The 20,818-nt window shown below is 49.1% G+C and overlaps 1 protein-coding gene across 2 annotated transcripts in view; it reads left to right on the forward strand.

Annotated features, from left to right (window-relative positions):
• Nucleotides 1-17,541, forward strand: part of IFT43 (intraflagellar transport 43) — an 81,776-nt gene extending 64,235 nt beyond the window's left edge. For both annotated transcript variants that reach the window (XM_025442999.3, XM_025443001.3), the window contains 4 exons: nt 15,892-15,964; nt 16,224-16,299; nt 16,988-17,050; nt 17,225-17,541. In XM_025442999.3, coding sequence (XP_025298784.1) covers nt 15,892-15,964; nt 16,224-16,299; nt 16,988-17,050; nt 17,225-17,344 — 332 coding nt within the window. In that variant the 3' untranslated portion in view covers nt 17,345-17,541. The remainder of the gene's footprint in view (nt 1-15,891; nt 15,965-16,223; nt 16,300-16,987; nt 17,051-17,224) is intronic.
• The last annotated feature ends 3,277 nt before the right edge of the window (nt 17,542-20,818 follow it).

The following is a 20,818-nucleotide window of genomic DNA, read 5'->3' on the forward strand; positions in this document are numbered from 1 at the left end:
GGATCACTCACAGCTAGGGTTGACACGATGCTTCAGGGATGTTGGGAATCATGATTAGGACAACAGCTGAGAATAATGGACAGCCAGAGCCCCAAATGACTGCAGGGTTCCAATATTGTAGGATGGCCACACTAATGTTTCCTATTTAGATGACCGTGCTTTAGTGGCACAATTATCCATCTCTGTTCTTGGAATCAAGTTTCTGGTTGACACAAAGGCCTTTGGACTTCTTCTGTCATAGAAGGTTGTACGGGGTTAGAAGAAAAAGCATCAAATCCGGAATAGGGTTAAATGCAGCCTCTACATGTCACTTTGGGCTAGTTATTTATTCATTTATTTATTCATTCATTCATTCATTCATTTCGCCATCATTTGTTGAATACATACCATGATGCTTAGGGCTGGGCGCTGGGGATATGATGTTGCAGAGAACATTCTTAGTCTTTGCCCTTATACTGCTTATAGCCTAATCAGGGAAATGGGGAGTAAACAAATGGTCACAAAGCTAAAGAAGGAAGGACAAGTGACGATTGAGCACACTGAAGGCAGAGTATGGATCCATGAGAGAGAATAGCGTGGAGAACTGACTTGGATCAGGTGATGAGGGAAGGCCACTCAGAAGCAGTGGTTTTCACACCTCAACCTGAAGGAGGAGTGAAGTTGCCAGGAGGATGCAGGGGTGTGAGTAGGGCAGCTGGGGGACCCTGGTGGAGGAGACCGCAGGTGCAAAGTCTTGTCACCTCTCCAACTCCAGGAGCATTTCCAGTTCTATCTGATCTCTTCCAGCTCTAAAATCCAGCTCTCAGAAAGTGAACTCAGGATGGAATGTGAAGCTTTGAGATGAGCTTTGTGAGAAGCACACAAATGGCAGAAGAGCACTTCCTAGTCCTTAAAAAAGATGAGTAATAACTCAGGTTGAAACAACTTCTGAAAACACAATTAGATATGGACTCACCTTTCAAATAGTTTGTCTCAGAGTGGAATTCAAGTTAGGAAAGAATTGTAAGCCCCAAAGATGTCTTTCAAAAGTGGAAAGTCTCTGAAAACAGGAGCTTTAAAAAAAAGGGGGTGGGCCAGATCTTTCTTGCACTTAACAATTGCATTATGGGTGTCCCAGGTCCACGGGTGGAATGTTCACGGCCTCTTCCTGGCTGCTCCCGGCACCTCCTGGGCATCTCATCCCCACTAGAGAGGGCTGTGCTCTTGGCAACTCAGGTCTAGTTTTGACAGAATCAAATATCTCAAAACCTTCAGAATAATAAATCCTTATGACCAGCCAAAAAGTGTTTAATTCCTAAAGGACCAGCTGAGTTGAGCCACTTCTAGCCTGGGGCAATTGGGGACTTAATTCTGTAAGTGTAGCAATCTGGATGATCTGAAAGCTCTGAGTTTAAGGGTAATTGCTCAATTTTCTATCCATGTCAACAGGGAAAATAGGTAAAAGTGGCTGAACACAGCCAAGCAATGAGGCTGGATGAGATGTGAGATGCTGGCCTGTCAGTGGAATTAGAAAAATGCCATCTGTAGAGGGTTGTCACTCCCTCACCCCTATCTTTCCCTCTCCTCGGTCATCACCAGCTCTGGGCTTTTCTCACTCTCTTTTGGGCTCTTCCTCTGCACCGAGTCTTACCACCATGCCCTCTGTCCCTTCTGCAAACAGCAGAGTCGCTCTCAGCCTAAACAGCTTTAACGTGGAGAAAGAAAGTGGTAAGAATTCCTTAAGTACAGATAAATTAGAACCCTGCATCTCAGTTCCTTTCTCTTGCTTTGTAAGAACATTCCATTATGTCAGCATTCAATGTAGGGGACTTCTTAGGTGATCCACAAACCTAGTTCCTTTGGCCTCTAATCTTTTTAAACTATTACAACTAGCACTATTTTTTTTTTTTATCCTTAAAATCAATTTGTGTGGAGGCACCTGGGTGGCTCAGTCAGTTCAGCTTCTGACTTTTGATCTCAGTTCAGGTCTTGATCTCAGGGTCGTGAGTTCAAGTCCCACGTTGGACTCCACACTGGGGATGGAGCCTACTTAAAAAAAAAAAAAAATTGTTTTTTCTAAGTTTGGCGTCACTAGAACTGGATGCTAAGGTCTTTCTAAACCCATGCCTCCCCACCCTTCCCTGACACATAGATGAGCAGGAGTGCCTGTAGCTGTCCACATCCAGCACAGGAGTGGGGTCGGGTAGGGTGGGACTCACTGGTACAAAGGTTAGCTGTCCTGTCTATTGTGTCTATGCTTTGTTCTGTTTATAAGATACTGGATAACAAATTTGAGAAAGAAGTCATTCTTGTAGGAAATGGTATTGATAATTAATGTTAGTGTTCAGTGTAAGCCAGGCCCTGCACTGCTTTCCCTGCAATAACCCTCATAGCAGTTCTCAGAGGAGACACAGTGATCATCACCCCTGTACAAAGGAGGAAATTGAAGCCTTGTGAAGTTAAGTCACTCACAGGAGTCACATGGCTAAGAAGCAGTGATGTGCTGGCTAATATTTAACAATCAGCTCTCCAGGATAACAGAGTCCTCATTGGTAGTGTTTGCCAATTTCTGCGGTGTAGATAGGCCCACCATGGCTGGTTTGGGGCTCTCATCAGGGTATCACTGACCACAGAGCTGGGAAGAGATGGCCAGTAGCACACCAGGATATCAGATTTCTACCACACAGGCACGTTAAAAGTAAATAATTGCAAGAGCATGATGGCTAAAGTGAAATGCAAAATTTAAGAAATGCTGAGTTTTGACCTATTTATTGCTTTTGTTTTTAATATAATGTATTTATAAGGATATATAAGTTAGTCGTTAATGATGTTTATGTGTAACAACCTGCATGCAGTATTCCTAAAAATTTAGTTGTTGGTTCTTACAGGCCAGCATGAGCTGCTCTAGCACACCACCGCTAGTTGGTGTCACAGCTGACATTCAGATGTGGTCCTTGTGACTTCTCGCTCTCTGCTGTCACGGCCTTTGTTGTTGTTACAGCACCCGGTTGGTTTTTCCACCCTGCTTATTGAAGAGGCCAGTCTCTCCTCATTTTTCTAGCCCCCCTGTTGCAGATCCCCTCTGACCCCAGTTCTCAGACTAGCCTGCTGGCCCGTCCTGGGCTCTGCTGACCCTCACTGTCAGGTCCCACCTGCAAGCATCCCCTGGCTGATAGGCAAAAACCAAAGACACCGGTCCTATAGAGCTGTGTGACATGAAGCAGAACATTCAGGTTTGATCATTCCTCTCTTTCTTCTTATGCTTCATTTTTCTATCAGATCCATTAAGATGGCTGTTAGAGAATGAATTCTTGTGCTTCTGCTGAGTCTTGCAGAGAGGAAAGTCTACCTTAGGGCGCAAGGAAGAAGTTTCACTGGGCGCAGTGTGAGGATGGGCATTTTGGGAAATTTGTGAGAAGCAAGGCCCCACAGGCATCCACCTGGGCCTGAAGGGCTATGAGGGAAGCTCTCCCACCAGCCTGTCCCTTTGAGGCACAGCAGAGGGGACAGATTGACCCCACAGTGAGGCACACACTCGCCAGACTGCAGGGCGCATGGAAGAGCCCCCGCCAGGGTGCTGGGTCACGTGTGAGCTGAAGTCCTCGTGGAGCTACAGGTGGAATCTGTGCAGATTTATTGCACTGTAGGAAATGAATTTTATTACAATGATTCTGAGCAAAATATTTGGTGTGCTCTGTCCATAGGATATAACTGTGGCTAGAATATTTGGAAAGACACTGCTATAAGCAAATGTGACAGAAAGGATTGGGGATTTTAATATATTTTTTTTAATTTATTTTTTATTGGTGTTCAATTTACTAACATACAGAATAACACCCAGTGCCCGTCACCCATTTTTTTAATACACGATGAGATACATTGTAATGGACGCCCCAGAGTCTGATTGTCATAGAGGTAGAGTAGACCTTATCTGATGATAAGGAGACTTAGGACCAGAGTTGACAAGTGTGGAAGGTCATCCAACTAGAGGCAGATCTAAGACTCAGGATTCCTGATTTCTAATTGGGACACCCTGTAGTATGACCCTATGGACCAGAAATCTGGCAATTCAGTTCTTCCTTGAGAGACAGTTAAAGTCACATTCCTGGCAGCAAGAGAAAAAAGAGCATTAATAGGTAAAGATCCTTGAGGCCATCGGGCTGATTTCTCTGTTCTCCCACGTAGGGGTGGTCAGTGCTGGTCCCCAGAGTGAGGGAAACACCAGGGAAGTTACCTGGAACTTGCCAGAAATTTCTTCAGTCAGCCCGAGCAGCTGCATGCATGCATGCATGCATGCATGTATTTATTTATTTATTTATTTATTTATTTATTTATTTATTTATGCAGGAAGTGATTCAAGGTCCTATGACCCTACCCTGGGTAAAGTATACACCATAAGAGAGTAGGTGTCTGGGAGTTGATGGGAAGGAGAGATGTTTAGAATTCCTTGACTCAGCAAATGTGGGAGAGACTGGCTTGGCCGTATTCTGCTGGCCTCCCAAAAGGCAGAATGTCAGGGGAGCTTTAGAACTGAGCTGAGCTTTGAACAGATTTTAGCTCTGCTTTGTCAACTCAATCACGATCTACCTCATACCCCCAGCACTGCCGTCTAGCTGCAAAGTTTAGCCCAGTGTCTTGACCAGACCTCTCGCTCTGTTGGCAGAGCCAGACCCAGTGTCTTATGCCCCTAGTGGTGCCTTGAAATCTCTAGTCATGCCGGACTTTCCAAACTTATGGTCCCAAATGTCTTTCCCTGAAACATGGTTGACAGTGGCCTTTCTGGCTTCCATTTCCTTTGTTCATGTGCGCAGCTTACTTGCATGTCCCCATCTGAAGGGGCAGAATGGGGAATGAAAACAACAGCCTGTTGCCATGCACACACACGTGTTTCGAATGAGGCAGGTTGTAGTCCCCTTCCTCCAGGAACACACACACACACACACACACACGTGCGTGCGCCCACACACACACACACACAGACAGAGCTCCATCAGCATTCTATCATAGTATAGTCAGCTTTCAGGAATGTGATTAATAATAAATCATCCAGCAGTAAGCACTGACAAAAGTAAAAGAGAGCTAAATCTCCCTGAAGTCGTTACAGAGATCAGAGTATTTATTCCGTAACTCATAGCCGAACCCAGAAGGCAGGCTCAGGATAGGACAGAACTGATCCCATTTAGTTTCGAGAGACCATCGGAGAAGTGTTCCAGCTTTTGGGAAGAGGTGTGGGTACTGCACATGATTGTGAAGGGAGTAGACGAAGGAATCAGAGGGCCTGTGCACAGTGGACAGGCCCACATTGGAGAGAACTACTGTTCCCCAAGGGGGTTTAGACTTAGATGTAAATGTAGATGACTTAGATTTTTATTTGACTAGAAAGAAATAGAGGCTCAGTTTTCTAGGATGCCTGTTTCGGAAGAGGGGACTGTATCCATAGGCATCATGCCATCTGCATGGAAGAAGACAGTTGTGGAGTTGTTCCAAATAGCCTTTGTAACAAAAACACAGCAAGTTGTACCCTGGGATAGTTGGAGACTCTTCTCCCAAATAGATAGCCAGGGTGCATTTGCTCAGCTGGAATGGAAGCCTGACAGCCAAGGTGTTGGCTTAGGTGAGATGGGAAGGGACAGTTTACGCTCAGAGGTTGGACTTCGCCCACCTCTTAGCCCTCATTTAGAGAAGTCTTTTCTTTCTGACGCATCACCCGCATCACCCGCATCACGCATCACCCGTGGAAATTGTTTTCTAAAGAAGGATTAGGTAAATCGTTCTTTGGAAAGATTTAGGTGGAAATCTAAAGGGGAGGTAACAGAGGACTCTCTGACCCTAGCAAGAGAAGGACCTGATGTGACCAAATGGTAGGTCTCCCTCTCTAGCTTTAGGTTCTACTAGATACTGAGTCTGTGTGTGTGTGTGCATGTGCGCACACGCGCGCATGTGTGTACTCATCTATATATACACACACAGGAGGACACATACTGGGAATGTGATTCCTGAGTCCATAAGTGTGGTTGACGGACTAGGTTTACCTAAAAGACCCTTTAAGAGAAAGCTCTTGAAAGATGATTACAGAATTGAGACACCATCATTTAAAAGTGCCCGAGGCAGACGCCTTTGAAAATTGCAGCAGCGGAGGGACGGAGAGAGAAGCACGCAGCCCTTGATTGTTGCCTGTTCCCTCGGGACCCGTGCTCCCCCTCCCCCTCTGTTTCTCATCTGATAAGAGAGAGAGCAGCACTAAGACTCCTCATCTATCTTATGAAAATCCGATTCGGAATGGCTGTGATCAAAACCAGCTGGCTGTCACCAGCAGTGGCCTCGCGCGGAGGGAACCGCTCAGAAGCGTTCCGTATGTGGGAGTGTCACGGGTGGCACCGATCAAAGTCGCCTCTTTTTAATAAATATATATAAGGAAAAATATAAAACCTAAGGATTTAGAATAAAAGCAGTGTAGTTTGTCTTGTTTTTTTCAGTGTAACACGAAGAGGATGAAATAGAATCAGATATGCCTGGTTTCTAACATCCGTGCTTCCACGGGCGGCTTGGCGAAGGCGCTCTGTGTCACGTTAATACTCTATCACTCATCTTGGGCCCTATTGAAGAGGGTGGAAAGCTCCTCAGTTTCCATTCCTTCCAGCCACTTTTTCCACACACTTTTAAAGTCCTCTCCCCCTCCTTGTCCTGAGCACATCTCTGCAGATCAAAGCTGGAACTAGCAGCAAGCTCCGAGTGCTCTTAGAGTGGTAGAGAGCATTGCTCTTCATTGTTCTTCATTCCCTTCAGCTGCCAGTGCCCAGTGGTGTGGTGTTCCCTAGAGGTCACCTCGGCAGGTGGCAGTGGGGTCCTCCCAGTGGCAGACTCCAGGGCTGAATGGGATCTTTCCCCATACGGAACTCTCGTTGGGCTATGCTTGTCTCTCGAGAGCACTACCTTCAAATTGCTCCAAAGGCTCAATCCTGGTTGAGAATGACCCTTTGCATTGCTGATCATGATTCTTGTGAGCACTCAGTGTGCACTTGGGTAGGGAGGTGCAGAAAATCTCATTCCGGGGTGTTGCATCCATGGTTCCTTCGGATACATGCTAACATCCTTCTGTGGCTGATGTGGTGAGGTCAGGCTTTCACACATCGTCATTATACCGCAAGCCAGGCTGTCACTCTTGGCGAAGGCCCTGCTCTGCCATGGTCCAGGCAGCACCACAGCATGCGGAGGCCTGATTTATCTCAGAAACTAATGTTAGTCCAAACCTTCCTTGTCAAACCGTCATCAGCCAGGAGAGTCACCAGAGCTTGGGCGGGCTGTGAGGAACCATCAGCTATTTTGACTTCCTTAAGGTCTGTGATCTCCTTTCCCAGCAACAGTAAGAGAGATGCAGTTTGACAGGAATATGGAAGCATTTCAACCTGTGGGACACAGAAGAAGCCCACCCCACCACCCCCACCCCACCACCGAGCTGGCACCTCAGGACGGGGCATCTTTCCTTTCTGGCTCTGTCACATGCTTCGTCGGGGACCTGCTTGTGCACAGCTCCAGAGTAGACATTGGCTCCACTGTGTCTGTTTCTTGGCATTCGCGGTGTGGGTGTCTAGCCACCATCCCAGTTGCCGGATTCGTTTCTCCCCATGTCTGCTGCCTCTCTCCTCCCCGGCCAGTAGTGAGTCCGGGCTGGACCCGGCTTCCATCAGGTAAAGTCACAAGGGATAAGTCGTCTTAAAGCACCTGCCAGGGACCTGCAGGCATGTTTTTGCCCCTCGACTTGGAGAATGCAGGGGACCGACGGTTGCAGGGCCCAGGCGTGCTCAGGAGCTCCTCTGAGGCCCTCTCTTTCTCTTGTTCCTCCGGGTGTTTGAAGCCTGTTGCCTACTGCTTTCCCCTTTTCTTCTCCCTTTTCAAAAATTCTCCATTTTTTCACTTCGAAAAAAATTATTTATACGATTGAGATCCACTAATTAAAGCCATTTTCTGGTATTTGGTTACTGGAGCGTTTGATGTCTCTCTGACAAGACCATGAAATGCACGGAGTGTCCACAGGGACAGAATTTGCTGAACACGGCTCTTTGTAAATGAGGGGACACAGTGTCGCAGCAGCTCATGAATATGGAACGCCCATGATGCCACCTCAGTGGACTTGGGAACACAGATGAATCCTGTCATGTGCTAAATGAGACCAATTTCTTTCACTTAACTTCATCTTCAATCAGACCTTCTTCCATTTGCCTGTTTAAAATTCCCCATACGTGATGCAGAAGGTAACAGCATTCAGTAAAACAAAGTTTTACAGCTGGAGAGAAAAATTATAACGATCTCTGGTTTAAAGTTGCCATCTCCCCAAAACGTGGACATTGTTTCTCTTTTGGGCTCTGCTGAGGTCTTTTGCCTTTGGGCACAGAAGCAGGGGTTGTATGGACCTCTTACTGGGGTGTCCTTAAGCACTATGTCCAGATTCCTTTGATGTGGATTGGTTATTGAACTCGGCTATAGATGGTGAGTGTGAACCGTTAGGAGCCCATGGATCCTCTGCAGGGGCTGGGGCACTGCATGGGAAAGCAGCTCTGGGAAGAGATTCCATATGACCAAGCAGGACCTTTGCCATGGGGAGCTCAGTTAGTGGACAGAGTGAGAGGGACAGATGTCATCAGAAGGCATCTGGAGGAACCTGGCAGGTAGACCAACCACTTGTGTCACTTACTGAGGTGTCAGGGTGAGAAAGTGCTAGAGTATAGAAGAGACTTCATGGAGCTCTCCTGAAATCCCTGTGGCTACAACCGGGAGATCCCATTCAGAAATCCCCAACCAAGAAAATCAGCAAAGAGTAGTAGAACCTCAAGGGACACAGAGAGGAGGGGCTACTTTGGGGACCTAGGGTCCTTTGTTCTTTCCTTCCTGCAGAACTTAGACTTAGTTCCAGGTAAAGAGCCTGAGTCATGCTCAGGGTGTACTCTGCATGCTGAGTCTGGTCTTTAAAAAATAAGTTTCTATTCTAGTTGTACCAAAACAGGCCAACAACATCTGGGTTTGAGTGTGGGCCATCTCAAACTGCATCTCAGAGATCTGGAGCCCGCTTTATTGGAAGAGGCAGGCTGGCTTCTTACTGTCAGGTCATGGGGGCTAAAAAGGAGTCCTCTGGGATTTTACTGGGTAGTTAGCTTTTTAGTGTGCGTGTATGATGATATTATCCATAATGAACGTATCTGGGGGCAAATGGCAGCTTCTCACATCTTTGAAACCAGTTGTAATCAATCTTACTGGTGTTCCCACATGTGTCTATTATTTATATAAGCACCCCTCATTCTGTGCTTTCCTCTGGTAGCTGGTTTGCTGGGTAGATCTGTTGGCAGACTGGTGTTGCAGTATCATAACGAGTTTCCCATTTGTCAGTCTCTCTCTTTGAAATAAGTTCTTACTGTTGTTGGTTGTGTATTAACAAACCTTTCCCGGGAGCTTCCAGAAAATGGAGTGGAATAGCGGGGCACTCCAGAAATCCAAGAAGGAAGAAACACAGGGAGGTTGGTGAAGAGCGATGTGACCCAGCCTCAGGATGAAAGCCTGGTGATCCACGTGGACCAGATTTGAATGACTCTTCCCCTGTGATTTTGTGCCCACTCATCCATTGTTTCTTGCATATGCCCAGCCTTTCCCAGCTAGGCCCTGCAGCTGTCAAGTGAAGCAAAACCTTTGCTCTGATGTTATCAAATCCAGAAAGTATCCAAGGATTGTGCCTGGTTGTTTATAAAATCACTCCTACTTAGGCAATTGTAGGGCTGGGTGACACTTAGACTGTAATTGGAACGAAACAGAGAAGATTGATGTGGCTCTTCCCTGTGTGGGACTTTCAGTTGGAGGGGAATCTATTGATTCAGTTCTGTTCAGTTGTCCTTTGGTTCGCTGGTCCTTGGGAATGCAGTGACTGGGATGTGCTTCTTGCCCTCAGCTGGTCCACCATCTAGGGGGCAGACCTAGGGCAAATTTCACTTAACCCTACCCACTACAGGGTAGTGAGGTCCACCCTGTGGCCCTAAAGTATAACGGAAAGACAAAGTAGAAAGCTCCGAATTCTACTTGTTGGATTCCAAGGTGATTCACAAAGGAAGGGATATACATTTTCCTGATTCTGCTTTTATTATCACTATTTTCTTATGTGTAGTCCCTCCCTCTGCAGCTTTGCCATGCTTCGGTGATGTTGGTTTTCCCCTAATGTGCCCTGGAAGGGGTCTTGTGTAGAACAGGCACCCTGTCCGTGTTTCCTGGCTGGTCGATGAGGGTCCTTCCTCCCCTGGCACCAGGTACCGTCTCTCCTGCCTCGCCACATGCTGCTCTCCCAGTACTGAGCACACTGGCCTTCCTCCAGTTTCTTCAGGCTCATGAGTTACTTCTCACCTCATAGCACCTTTGCAAAGGTCATCCCCCACCTGGTCGAATGCTATCTATCCTTCGGCTTTGAGCTCATCATCCCTCATTCGGAGACCTTTCCCAACCCCACCTCACCACCTTCCAAGGTTCTAAATGAGATCTTCTCTGAACCAGATTAAATGCATTATGGGGCACTCAGACCATAGAATACTTGGTGGTCATTTACAAGAAGAAGATGTATCAGGGACGCCGGGTGGCTCAGTGGTTGAGCATCTGCTTTTGGCTCAGGGCGTGATCCTGGTCCTGAGATCGAATCCTACATCAGGCTCCCTGCAAAGAGCCTGCTTCTCCCTCTGTCTGTGTCTCTGCCTTTCTTTGTGTGTCTCTCATGAATAAATAAATAAAATCTTAAAAAAAAAAAAGAAGAAGAAGAAGATATACCAGTATATGTATAGAAAAAGAAAGCAAGTGGCAGAACAGTGCCCGTGTAAAGCGATCCCATTTGCAAGCATCCTTTAAAGGACATATGTGCTGTGGCCTGCATGCATTCTTTTCAGTAAATATATACCAGAAATTGTTAATAGCACCTCTAGGGAGACAGACTAGGGCTTATATAAGAAAAGGAAAATTTTCACTTTAAACTTTTCTGTAGCATTTGAATTATTACCACATAGAATATTTCACCTTTAAAAAATAAGACAATTAGTGGTTTCAGCCCTGTTATTTTCCAACGCTCTGTGAGGACAAGGACTGTGCTTGATTTGCTGCTGTTACTGACACCTTCCGATGGCAGCTGCTCAGTCAGGACTCCTTGAACGAATGGAGGGACAAATGCACAAACGAGCAAACAAATGCTGTTTCCCCACCGTGTGGCTAGCCTGTGACACATCGGACAGACAAGCAGCTTGAGCAGGCAGGAGAGATGGCTATAGAAGAGGCAGGGAGCAAGTGCAGAGAGCAAAGAAAACCTGTCTAGTTGGAGGGGTCGAAGCTGGGAAAGGGAGAAGCACATGATGGGGTCTGTATACGAGGTGGGGTGGGGTGGTCTGAGTACAGGGGGTTTTGTGTATACAGGGGATGTCTGTATAGGGGGGACATTCTGCATACAGGGGGTGATCTGTGGGGGGGTCCATTTCTATATGGGGTTGGGGGTGCCCTTGTGCTGTGGAGCTGAGATAGAGGAGGCAGGCGCCCACTCTTGTACCACTGGAGACATCAGAGCGCTCCTGTCTTGCTCCCCCTTCCTGAGACTGTCCAAGGTGCTCAGTCCCCTCCAGGGGACCAGTTTAGTAAGACATGGGTGGCAGGGACAAGGCCCCAGGGCTCCAGCATTGGTGCACTCTTCCCATTCTGTTGCCCTCCACCTTGCTGTAGGGAAGTAACAAGTGGGGATGTCCGGTGAGGGAGAGATTTGGCTGGTTTGTGGTATTTGGAATCAAGAGAAGTACCCAGAGCAGAGGACGATGAGTTTCAGGCTGAGTAACAAGCTGTCTAGGCTCATCCCTCTGCAAGGAAACCACAAGTGGGTGAGGGTGAGCTCACAGGGCTATGGTTGGTTGGAGCTGGAAGCTTGGTGCTGTCCGTTACTGATAATCTCTGCTCATGAAGCTGCTTCATCTTCCTGCACCTCACTGTTCTCGCCTGCAAAATGGGCGAGAGTAAATGAGAAAATGAAGAGCCATATAGTTTCTCTCCAGGCTCAACACTTTATCTACTCCTTATGTACTGAGCATAGTGTTTATTCTAAAGATTATTTTGTTAAGACTTTTGCATTTAATACTTATAACGACCATCGGAGGTAGGTATCATTATGATCCCCATTTTAAAGATGAAACAACTGAGGCACAGAGAGGATAAAGTCACACAGCTGGTATATGGGGAAGCCAGAAATGGAAGCCAGCCACCCTACCTTCCCGAGCCTGCGCTTTTAACCATGGTGTGGACCTCCTACCCATACAATTAACCCACTCACTGTTTTGTTGCATGTTCTTCCTCTTAGCAGCATGGAACAAAATGAGAATAAAGTTTATCAAACTATTAAATTTTTTAAAATAGTGGTAGCTTTTCAGTACCGCTAGAGCAGACTCATATTCCTCTGACTTTTTTAAAAAATGAGCATAGTTGACATATGGGGTTGCATTAGTAACACTCTGAGGTTACATTTGATGTCCTGAGTCAGCCTGGATCCCCAATCCCAGACTTTCAGGCCAAGCAGCTGTAACTGAGACTTCCACGTAGATAGTCTTGTGAAGAAGCAGATTTCTCAAGTCTGTTTTCTTTTTTCTAGGTTTGTTCATGGGTGTGTGTGTGTGTGTGTGTGTGTGTGTGTGAAGTAGGGGGGAGGGCAGGAAGGAGAAAGGCAGGACAAAAATTTCCAGGAACAAATGAAGTATCCGTAAGTCCTTGTTTGTGATAGTAAATCAGTAACTGTAAAATTGTGAAGTTCTTTGAAGTTTGCCCCAAACCTGCTCCACGGCCACCTGTTCCACGGGGGCCGGGAGTTGGATTCCCCAACTCTGCTGCGATGGCTCAAGCTGTCACTGCACCGGAATGTTCCAGCTCGCCTCGGCCTGGCTGTCATCGCTGGCTCTGTCCCACTCCGGCGGTTCACCGGGTTCTGTTGGGCACCAGGCTTCCAATTAGAGAGAAATCCCACTGTGTGGCCAGCCTCACCAGTGCCACTCTGAGACGCCCCTTTGCCAAGGCCTGGGCTGACCTCTGATCTGTCACAGATGGGCCAGCCCCACACTCCTTTGTGCACATTTGGAGGAGGGGGGTGGGGATGAAGAGGGAAGCCCGCGGGGAGTCAGAGTGGACATTGGGCAGCAGTGCAGTTCCTCAGAGCTGGGAGGAGCTGGGCAGAGTTGACAGGACCCAAATGCTAGCACTGTGGAGGGAAAGGGGACTTGGGGAGGACCCCATCCTGAGCCCTAAACCCAGCAGGGGGCCTTCTCTTACCACCTTTTGAATATTCATCTCAGGCTGGAGAGCCAGGAGCAGCTAACTGGCTCACTCCAAAACTGTCACAGTGCTGATGGCGCGTGGCACAGCCAGCTTCCTCCCTGCCCCACCGCAGGATCTGCGCAGTCTCTGTGGCCTGGGAGCCCCCCGCTCAGCCTGGACCTGGGGACAGTACCATCCCCAACTCTCGCCGTGGACAGTATTAATCACGCAGAGCCAGAGTGAACAGGAAAGCTAAGTTCCTATTTGCGTAAGAGATAGATTCTCAGAGAACTCCATCTCTGATTCTCCAGCAGGACAGAGATAGAATCTGAGCTCTGCACAGCTGCGCTCTGGACAGAGGGCTTGCTGAATGTGGTTTATTATTCTGGGGATGACATGCGAGTGTTCTTTATTTCCCCTATCAGCCATTTCTTTTATAAACCCTCTTGAAGGGGATCCCTGGGTGGCTCAGTGGTTTAGCACCTGCCTTTAGCCCAGGACATGATCCTGGAGTCCCAGAATCGAGTCCCGCTTCAGGCTCCCTGCATGGAGCCTCCTTCCCCCTCTGCCTATGTCTTTGCCTCTCTCTCTGTCTCTGTCTCTCTCTCTGTGTCATGAATAAATAAATAAAATCTTCAAAAAACCCCTTTTTTTATTCTTTTAATCACCCTCTTTCTCCCTCAGTCTTATTTTCTGTGTCTCTGTCTCTCCCTCACACACTTCCTCCCTCTCTTTCCAGGTTCAGCATCTGTAACTCTGCAGTCGGAAGCAATGATAAAGATACCAGGCTCCGAGTTGACATTTATATACTCGGGCAGAGCTGGAGTAGAGCAATTGCAAAGCCTAAATAATAGCCTGAAAGTGGCAAAGATCTTCCTAGCTGTTCTTGGAATGATTCTGTGTCTCTTTTAAAAAATAAAATTGGGGATCCCTGGGTGACGCAGCAGTTTAGTGCCTGCCTTTGGCCCAGGGCGCGATCCTGGAGACCCGGGATCGAATCCCACGTCAGGATCCCAGTGCATGGAGCCTGCTTCTCCCTCTGCCTGTGTCTCTGCCTCTCTCTCTCTCTCTCTCTCTCTCTCTCTCTCTCTGTGACTATCATAAATAAATTAAAATAAATAAATAAATAAATAAAAATAAAATAAAATAAAAAGTAAAATTGAGGGACGCCTGGGTGGCTCAGTGTTTGAGCATCTGCCTTCGGCTCAGGGCATGATCCCGGGATCCAGGATCAAGTCCCACATCGAGCTCCTTGCAGGGAGCCTGCTTCTCCCTCTGCCTGTGTCTCTGTCTCTGTCTCTCTGTCTCTCTGTGCCTCTCATAAATAAATAAAATCTTTATTAAAAAAAGGAACCTATGGTTTATAAAAAATAAAAAATAAATAAAATTGAGCATCTGCCTTCAGCTCAGGTCATGATCCTGGGGTCCTGGGATTGAGTCCTGCATTGCTTCTCCCTCTGCCTGTGTTTCTGCCTCTCTCTGTGTGTGTCTCATGAATAAATACATAAAATCTTTTTAAAAATTTTTTTAAAAATCGAATTCAATCCATAGAAGCAAAACGAAGGGTTTCTTCACTATGCTGTCCTCACTGGGATTCTTCTCCATCCATTGTTTACAGTTGGATTGGGAATTCTAGGATTCTCTCTCTCCATTGGCCTTTTTTTCTGTCCCATTGCTTTTTTTTTTTACTCCGACTGGTTGAAACAAACAAAACCCCTCATCTAGTCAGTGAGGCTCATTTGGAAAAGGAAATGCTGCTTTAGGTTCATGACAGGATGGGCTATTTCAGCAAGGCACCACAGTTAAGTTGCTTATCTCTCGGCTTCTCCATTTGCATGAGTTTGTTCACTGATGAGAGAAGTAGCGTCGTGTCTCCTCCTCTGTCTGGATGTCTGTCTCCTATGGAGAGTTTAGAGAAGGGAAATCTCTGTGACACGAGAGAAGTGTCATCTTTAGAACAAGCATTGTATATTATATCAGACCTGGCAAGTGGAGACAGCCCGGGGACAGCCCTAGGGAGCCAGGTCATATCATTAGGTGTAAAATGTCCTTTGGAGTCAGGCTCAGGGCCATGACGGCTGTGATCTGTGATGATTGCAGGGACTTCGATGAGCTAATGCACATGTGGACCTTGTTTGTGAGGCAGTACGCTCATAGTGACATCCACCTCACCGGGCGACACTTTCACTGTTCTTCTGTCTCCAGCTGAGCCCAGCTCATTCACCAGCTCCTCCAACATAAACTTCCCCAAGTGCAGTCCTGGACTGTCTTCTCATTCCTTTACATTTCTCTTGGGAGATCCACTCCCAGGGCTCCTGACCTGGAGCATGCAACAGGATCACCAAAGAAATCTTAGAGAAAAAAATACAGAATCCTGAGCCCTACCCAGGAGGTTCTAGACAGCAGGTGCTGAGCGAGGGCCTGGGATTCAGAAATTTTGAAGTCTGCCTTTGGTTTTGTGCTACAGGAGCACACAGCCCTAGACTGGGAGCCCCTGAGGGCGATAGGTCATGCCCCCAGCTGCCATGTGGAAGGCCATAAGTAATACACGGGGACCTGAGCAAGATCCCTCCCGGTGTGCGCTGCTGATAGTCTTGCCTCCTCCTGTCCTTGCAGATATTCCTGTTATTCCGGATCTGGAAGATGTACAGGAAGAAGACTTTGCTTTGCAGGTGGCCGCCCCTCCCAGGTACATTAAGTATGCGGATAGCAGGAGGCAGCAAGCATGTGACTTAATACATTCCGAGCCCTGTGTACAGGGGTGCTGCCCCCTGCGTGGAGAGCAGGTATTCCTGGTAATGGGTTCCATGCCAGGGTTCCCGTTTTACTGGGCTTAATCTTCCCATTTTGGTCCTTCCCAGCTGCCATGAGGGGACGGTGGGATGGTGGCCCAGCAGCTCTCCCGGGACCAGTCTGCCCGGGATTCACCTCACTTCTCTCTCCTACAGCATCCAGGTAAACCGAGTGATGACCTACCGCGACCTGGACAATGACCTCATGAAGTACGCAGCCTTTCAGACCTTGGTGAGTGGGACAGCGTCTGTCCAGAGGGGCAGGCTCCAGGTGGCATCTCCTCCGCAGGTCTTTGAGGCTGCCTGGCAGCAGTCCCTTTGCTGGAGCCACCACCCTCGGGTCTCACGGCGTCCCTGGACCCAGCCTATCCCCGTGGCTCCCGGCGCCAGGCTCCCGCCTGCTTCCACGGCTGCCCATAGGCATCAGTAGGTCCTGTGGTTCTGGAGCTCTGTCGCTGTCACTCCCTGCCCTCTTGGTGTTGACCTTCCTGCAAAGCATGTCCTGCCCAAAGACATGCTGTAGTGTTCCTTCCTCCCTCAGGGTCTGTGCAGTCCACCCACATTTTTACTTTACTTTTTTTTTTTAAAAGGAATTTACTTATTTATTCACAAGAGACACACACACAGAGAGAGAGGCAGAGACATAGAGGGAGATGCAGGCTCCCTGCAGGAGCTCAATGTCCCAATGTGGGACTCGATCCTGGGACTCCAGGATCACGCCCTGAGCTGAAGGCAGATGCTCAACTGCTGAGCCACCCAGGCGTCCCACATTTTTACTCTTCTTAAGTCATTTCTGCAGGTCTGGGTGGGCAAGTCCTACCACACATGCCCCTACCAACTTTGCAAGAGATAGTTGTCCAGAGGCCCCCACCCCCACCCAGGGTGCACAAGCTGGTCTGTTGGTTTGTTTGCATTCACAGGATGGAGAGATTGATCTGAAGCTCCTCACCAAAGTCCTTGCACCAGAGCATGAAGTCCGAGAAGTGAGTAGCAGCAGGAGCTCCTTCTCTGGGCCTTGTCATTCCTATGACCAGCTGGCTCCCCAGCGTGAGCTCTGCCTTCATGGGGGCCCATAGGGGGCTGGGCGGGGAGCCTGGGAGTTGGCTGTGATGGAGGGAAAGGCCCTCTCCCTACCCCAGCGATGCCTCTCCCCGCAGGATGACGTCAACTGGGACTGGGACCGTCTGTACACTGAGGTGTCCTCTGAGCTCCTCAGCGAGTGGGACCTGCTACAGTCCGAGAAGGAGGATCCCATGGGACAGCCCGCACATACCTGAGCCCCTGGGCCTCAACAGACGGCTCTACCTGCACAGAGTAATTTCTGCTTTGGACTTGATTAAAATACGATAAGCCTGAGACTAAAGAAGCTTGCAAACAGCTTAGAATTTTTATATGGACTGTTTTGTAATAAAAATGCTTATTTTCAGCAGACCACGTTGGATCATTCCATTGTAATAAATTGCTTTATTCTGTGGCCATCTCTTCCATTTCTTTCCAGCAGCCTCTTGGAAAGATTCATCAAGAATGAAGGAGGTCTGATGGGTACACCCCCACTGTCGAAGGGAATGCATGACTCAGGGGAGAGGAATGATGCTCCTCCCAGCCCTTTGGTTCACAGAGGCCAAGGCATTTCCCTGGAGCATCTGTCCACCTGGAAGCACCTAGAAACAAGGGTAGGGGAGGCTGTAAGCCTCTACCTGCTGGGGTCCGGGGAGGACCCAGCAGGGTGCACCCTCACTGGGCATGTTCAGTGATGTCAGTAAAGTCATGCTGGCAGGCAGCTTAGCTGACAATGGCAAGAAGGGGGTACAATAAGGTGACCCATTCCTCACAGCGGGGTTTGGGGGCTTTCCTGACAGCACCGCCCCCCCTTTCTCCTTTCTTCTTGCAGCCAGTGCCTGGGGCTCCCAAGGCATGCCCTTCCCTTCCCAGAGCCTCAATGCTGGTTCTCATTAGCAGGGGCCAGCTTGGCAGCCCCGAGCATTCCACAGAAGCACTCTCTCAGGGAGCCTGGGACTCCCTCTGACCTCTCAGAGCCATAACTGCTTGTCTCCATTGCTCCCCCAAGCATCATCGCTGCCTGTTTCCAAACTGTGCCAATATCTGGAGCAGAGCCCAACCTTCTTTCTAAACAGAGACATCTTTTGTTTTTGTTTTTCTCTCCCTCTCCCCCAAGATCTGTCATCTGAGGACAGGGACGCCTCCCTGCCCGCCTCTCCTCGGTGCCACTTTGGATGAAGCCGAACAGGCTGGCTGGCAGCCGCCTACTAAGCCCTACTCCTCTGCCATGGGGAGTGCTGAGTGCTGCTCTTATCCTGCCTGGAAAGCCCTTCATTAAAATTCAGTAAAACAAAGAGGCTCAACACTTCAAAAACCCACTGGGGGGTTATTTTTGTATGACTACTAGTGGCCTTCCCTGTGAGCCGTGAGGGCTCCAGAGCCAGCAAAGAGAGTGTGCGGCTGTTAATTATAAACTCAGGGATTTAGTGGCTTTGGGGCCCCTTTTCCTTCTTTTCCAGAGTCACACTCTTAGCCCAGATAGCCCCTCCTTTGGAATAATTCCCATGGTCACCGAGAAGTTTCCACCCACTCTGGTTTTTCTTGAGCACCATTCTGAAACCCAAAGGAGAAAGGCATTTCTAGTACCTTAACTACTGGCCAATTCAGCTGCCTCAGGACTCTGTTGGACTTGGAGGTCTGTGGCCAGCCTGAACAGGTGGCTGGGGGTTGACTTCCTTCCTGCCTTTATTTTCTGATAGCAACAGCAGCGAGGTCTCACATGTACTCAGCCCTCCCCACATGCCAGGCACTGGGCTCAGGCATGTACCAATGATCTAGCTTAATCCCCACAATCACCTGGTGAAATACAGATGTTCCTATCCCATTTTGCAGATAAGGAAGCTGAGACTCAAAGAGGTAAAGAGATTGCCCAAAATTATCCAGCTACTTAGTGACAGAGCTGGAACTCAAAACCAAGGTAGAGGATGCCTCCATACTTTTTTTTTTTTTTATTAAGATTTTCTTTATTCATGAGAGATACACAGAGAGAGAGAGAGAGAGAGGCAGAGACACAGGCAGAGGGAGAAGCAGGCTCCATGCAGGGAGCCCGATGTGTGGGACTGGATCCCAGGACTTCAGGATTATGCTAAATCACTGAGCCACCTGGGGGCATCCGCTACTGCCTTCAGCTGGGGGAAACTAGCATACAGCAGACAGAATTAGCCATGTGGCGGGAGAAGCTGCCTGCTCCCCCCCCCACCGCCCTCCACCTCCCAGACCAGGGCTCGCTGCTTTGCACGGAGTGACCACAGAGCAGAGGGCTCCTGTCAGGCCTGGATGTGAGCTCCAGAGTCCCAGCCCCAGTGAGGTAAGGATGAAGCCCGCACACCTGGGTGAGGAGCGGCTCTTAAGTCCTATGAGCTAAGTCTAGCCAAGAGTCAGATTCGGGCCATGGATGGCCTTCAAGTCTCCTGTCACCTGTCTGGGCTTCATCTGACAGCCACATCTCGAGAGTTCCTGGGCAATGACTGGGGGTCCCAGAACCTATGTCCACGTCTAGTTCTGCTCCAGCCCCTGAGCTACCTTCCTTATGTTCCAGGCTGTGGCGTCGCCCAGCCCAGACTCAGAGGGCCTCCCTAGAGGAGGGCCAGAGAGGTGTGACACGATGGACAGGCACCTACAGGTACCCACAGGGTAGTTTTCCACCGGTGTGTTGGGGAGGCCCGACTGCTGCTCCCTTCATGCAGCATCTCTCCTACGCTGCCTCGTGTCCCCACTGAGCAGGCTTGAGAAGTCCCAGCTGGCCTCATAGAATCCCCCGTGGTGTCTTTGGCATTGGACAGTAGCTGCCCAGATGCCATTCCTAGACCAGGCTGTGCTCAGAAGCTTGTTCTCCTGATTGCTGCTTGGTACTTGCCGGGCTCTGTTCTAGGGACCGCAGAGAGAACTAGACAAGCCAAACTCCCATTCCTCATAGCACTTAGATCTGGTGGGGGTAGGGGAGCTGGATAAGCAAGTCAAACACGTAGCACGTTAGACGGTGATGGGTGTTCTGGAGGAAAACGCAGCTGGAGAAGGGGGAAGGGCATGCTGGGATCAGGGGGTTGCAATTTTTAAGTAGGGTGGTCAGGGGAAGACTCACTGAGAAGGTGACATTTGAGCAAAAACCCGAGAAGGTGCGGGAGTGGGGACAAGACTGGAGGGAACAGTGTTCTAGGGGGAGAGGACAGTCCTTGGAGAGCCAGCAGGGGGACAGGCGCCAGCTTGCCTGAGTAGCAGCGGGAGGTCGTCGTGCCTGGGTGGGGAGGGGGCATGGGGAGAGGAGATGCTCTGTCTTGCTGTGCCTGTGGCCTCGGGGTGCCTGGGGCACACTCCCTCCAGGGACACCAGCACCTCCAGGCCTCCTCAGCCTTGCCAGGCCCCCTTTGGAAAACTCAAACTGCTGCCTAGAAGAAGCAGAACAGCTGATGCAACTCTGCGGGAGAGAACAATGAGCTCTGTGGGCCACCGACGGGAGGTCAGGAGGCTCCTGCCAGCTCCCCACCAGGCCGGGCTGCGCCAGTGTGCGGGTGGCCAGGGCGGCAGCGGCAGCTTTGTCGGGCTCCTGCGTGGAGCGCTCCCGGGAAATTTGCAGCTCTGATGAAAAGCTCAAGCAGGAACTTCATCTGGGCAGGCCTGTGGCTGAACCTGAGGCCCCCTCTCTCTCTCCCCGACTGTTGGCGCATCTTTGCTGAACCCCAGGACAGCCCAGA

Source organism: Canis lupus, chromosome 8 (assembly GCF_003254725.2).
Source record: "Canis lupus dingo isolate Sandy chromosome 8, ASM325472v2, whole genome shotgun sequence".
In the NCBI taxonomy this organism is placed as follows: domain Eukaryota; kingdom Metazoa; phylum Chordata; class Mammalia; order Carnivora; family Canidae; genus Canis; species Canis lupus.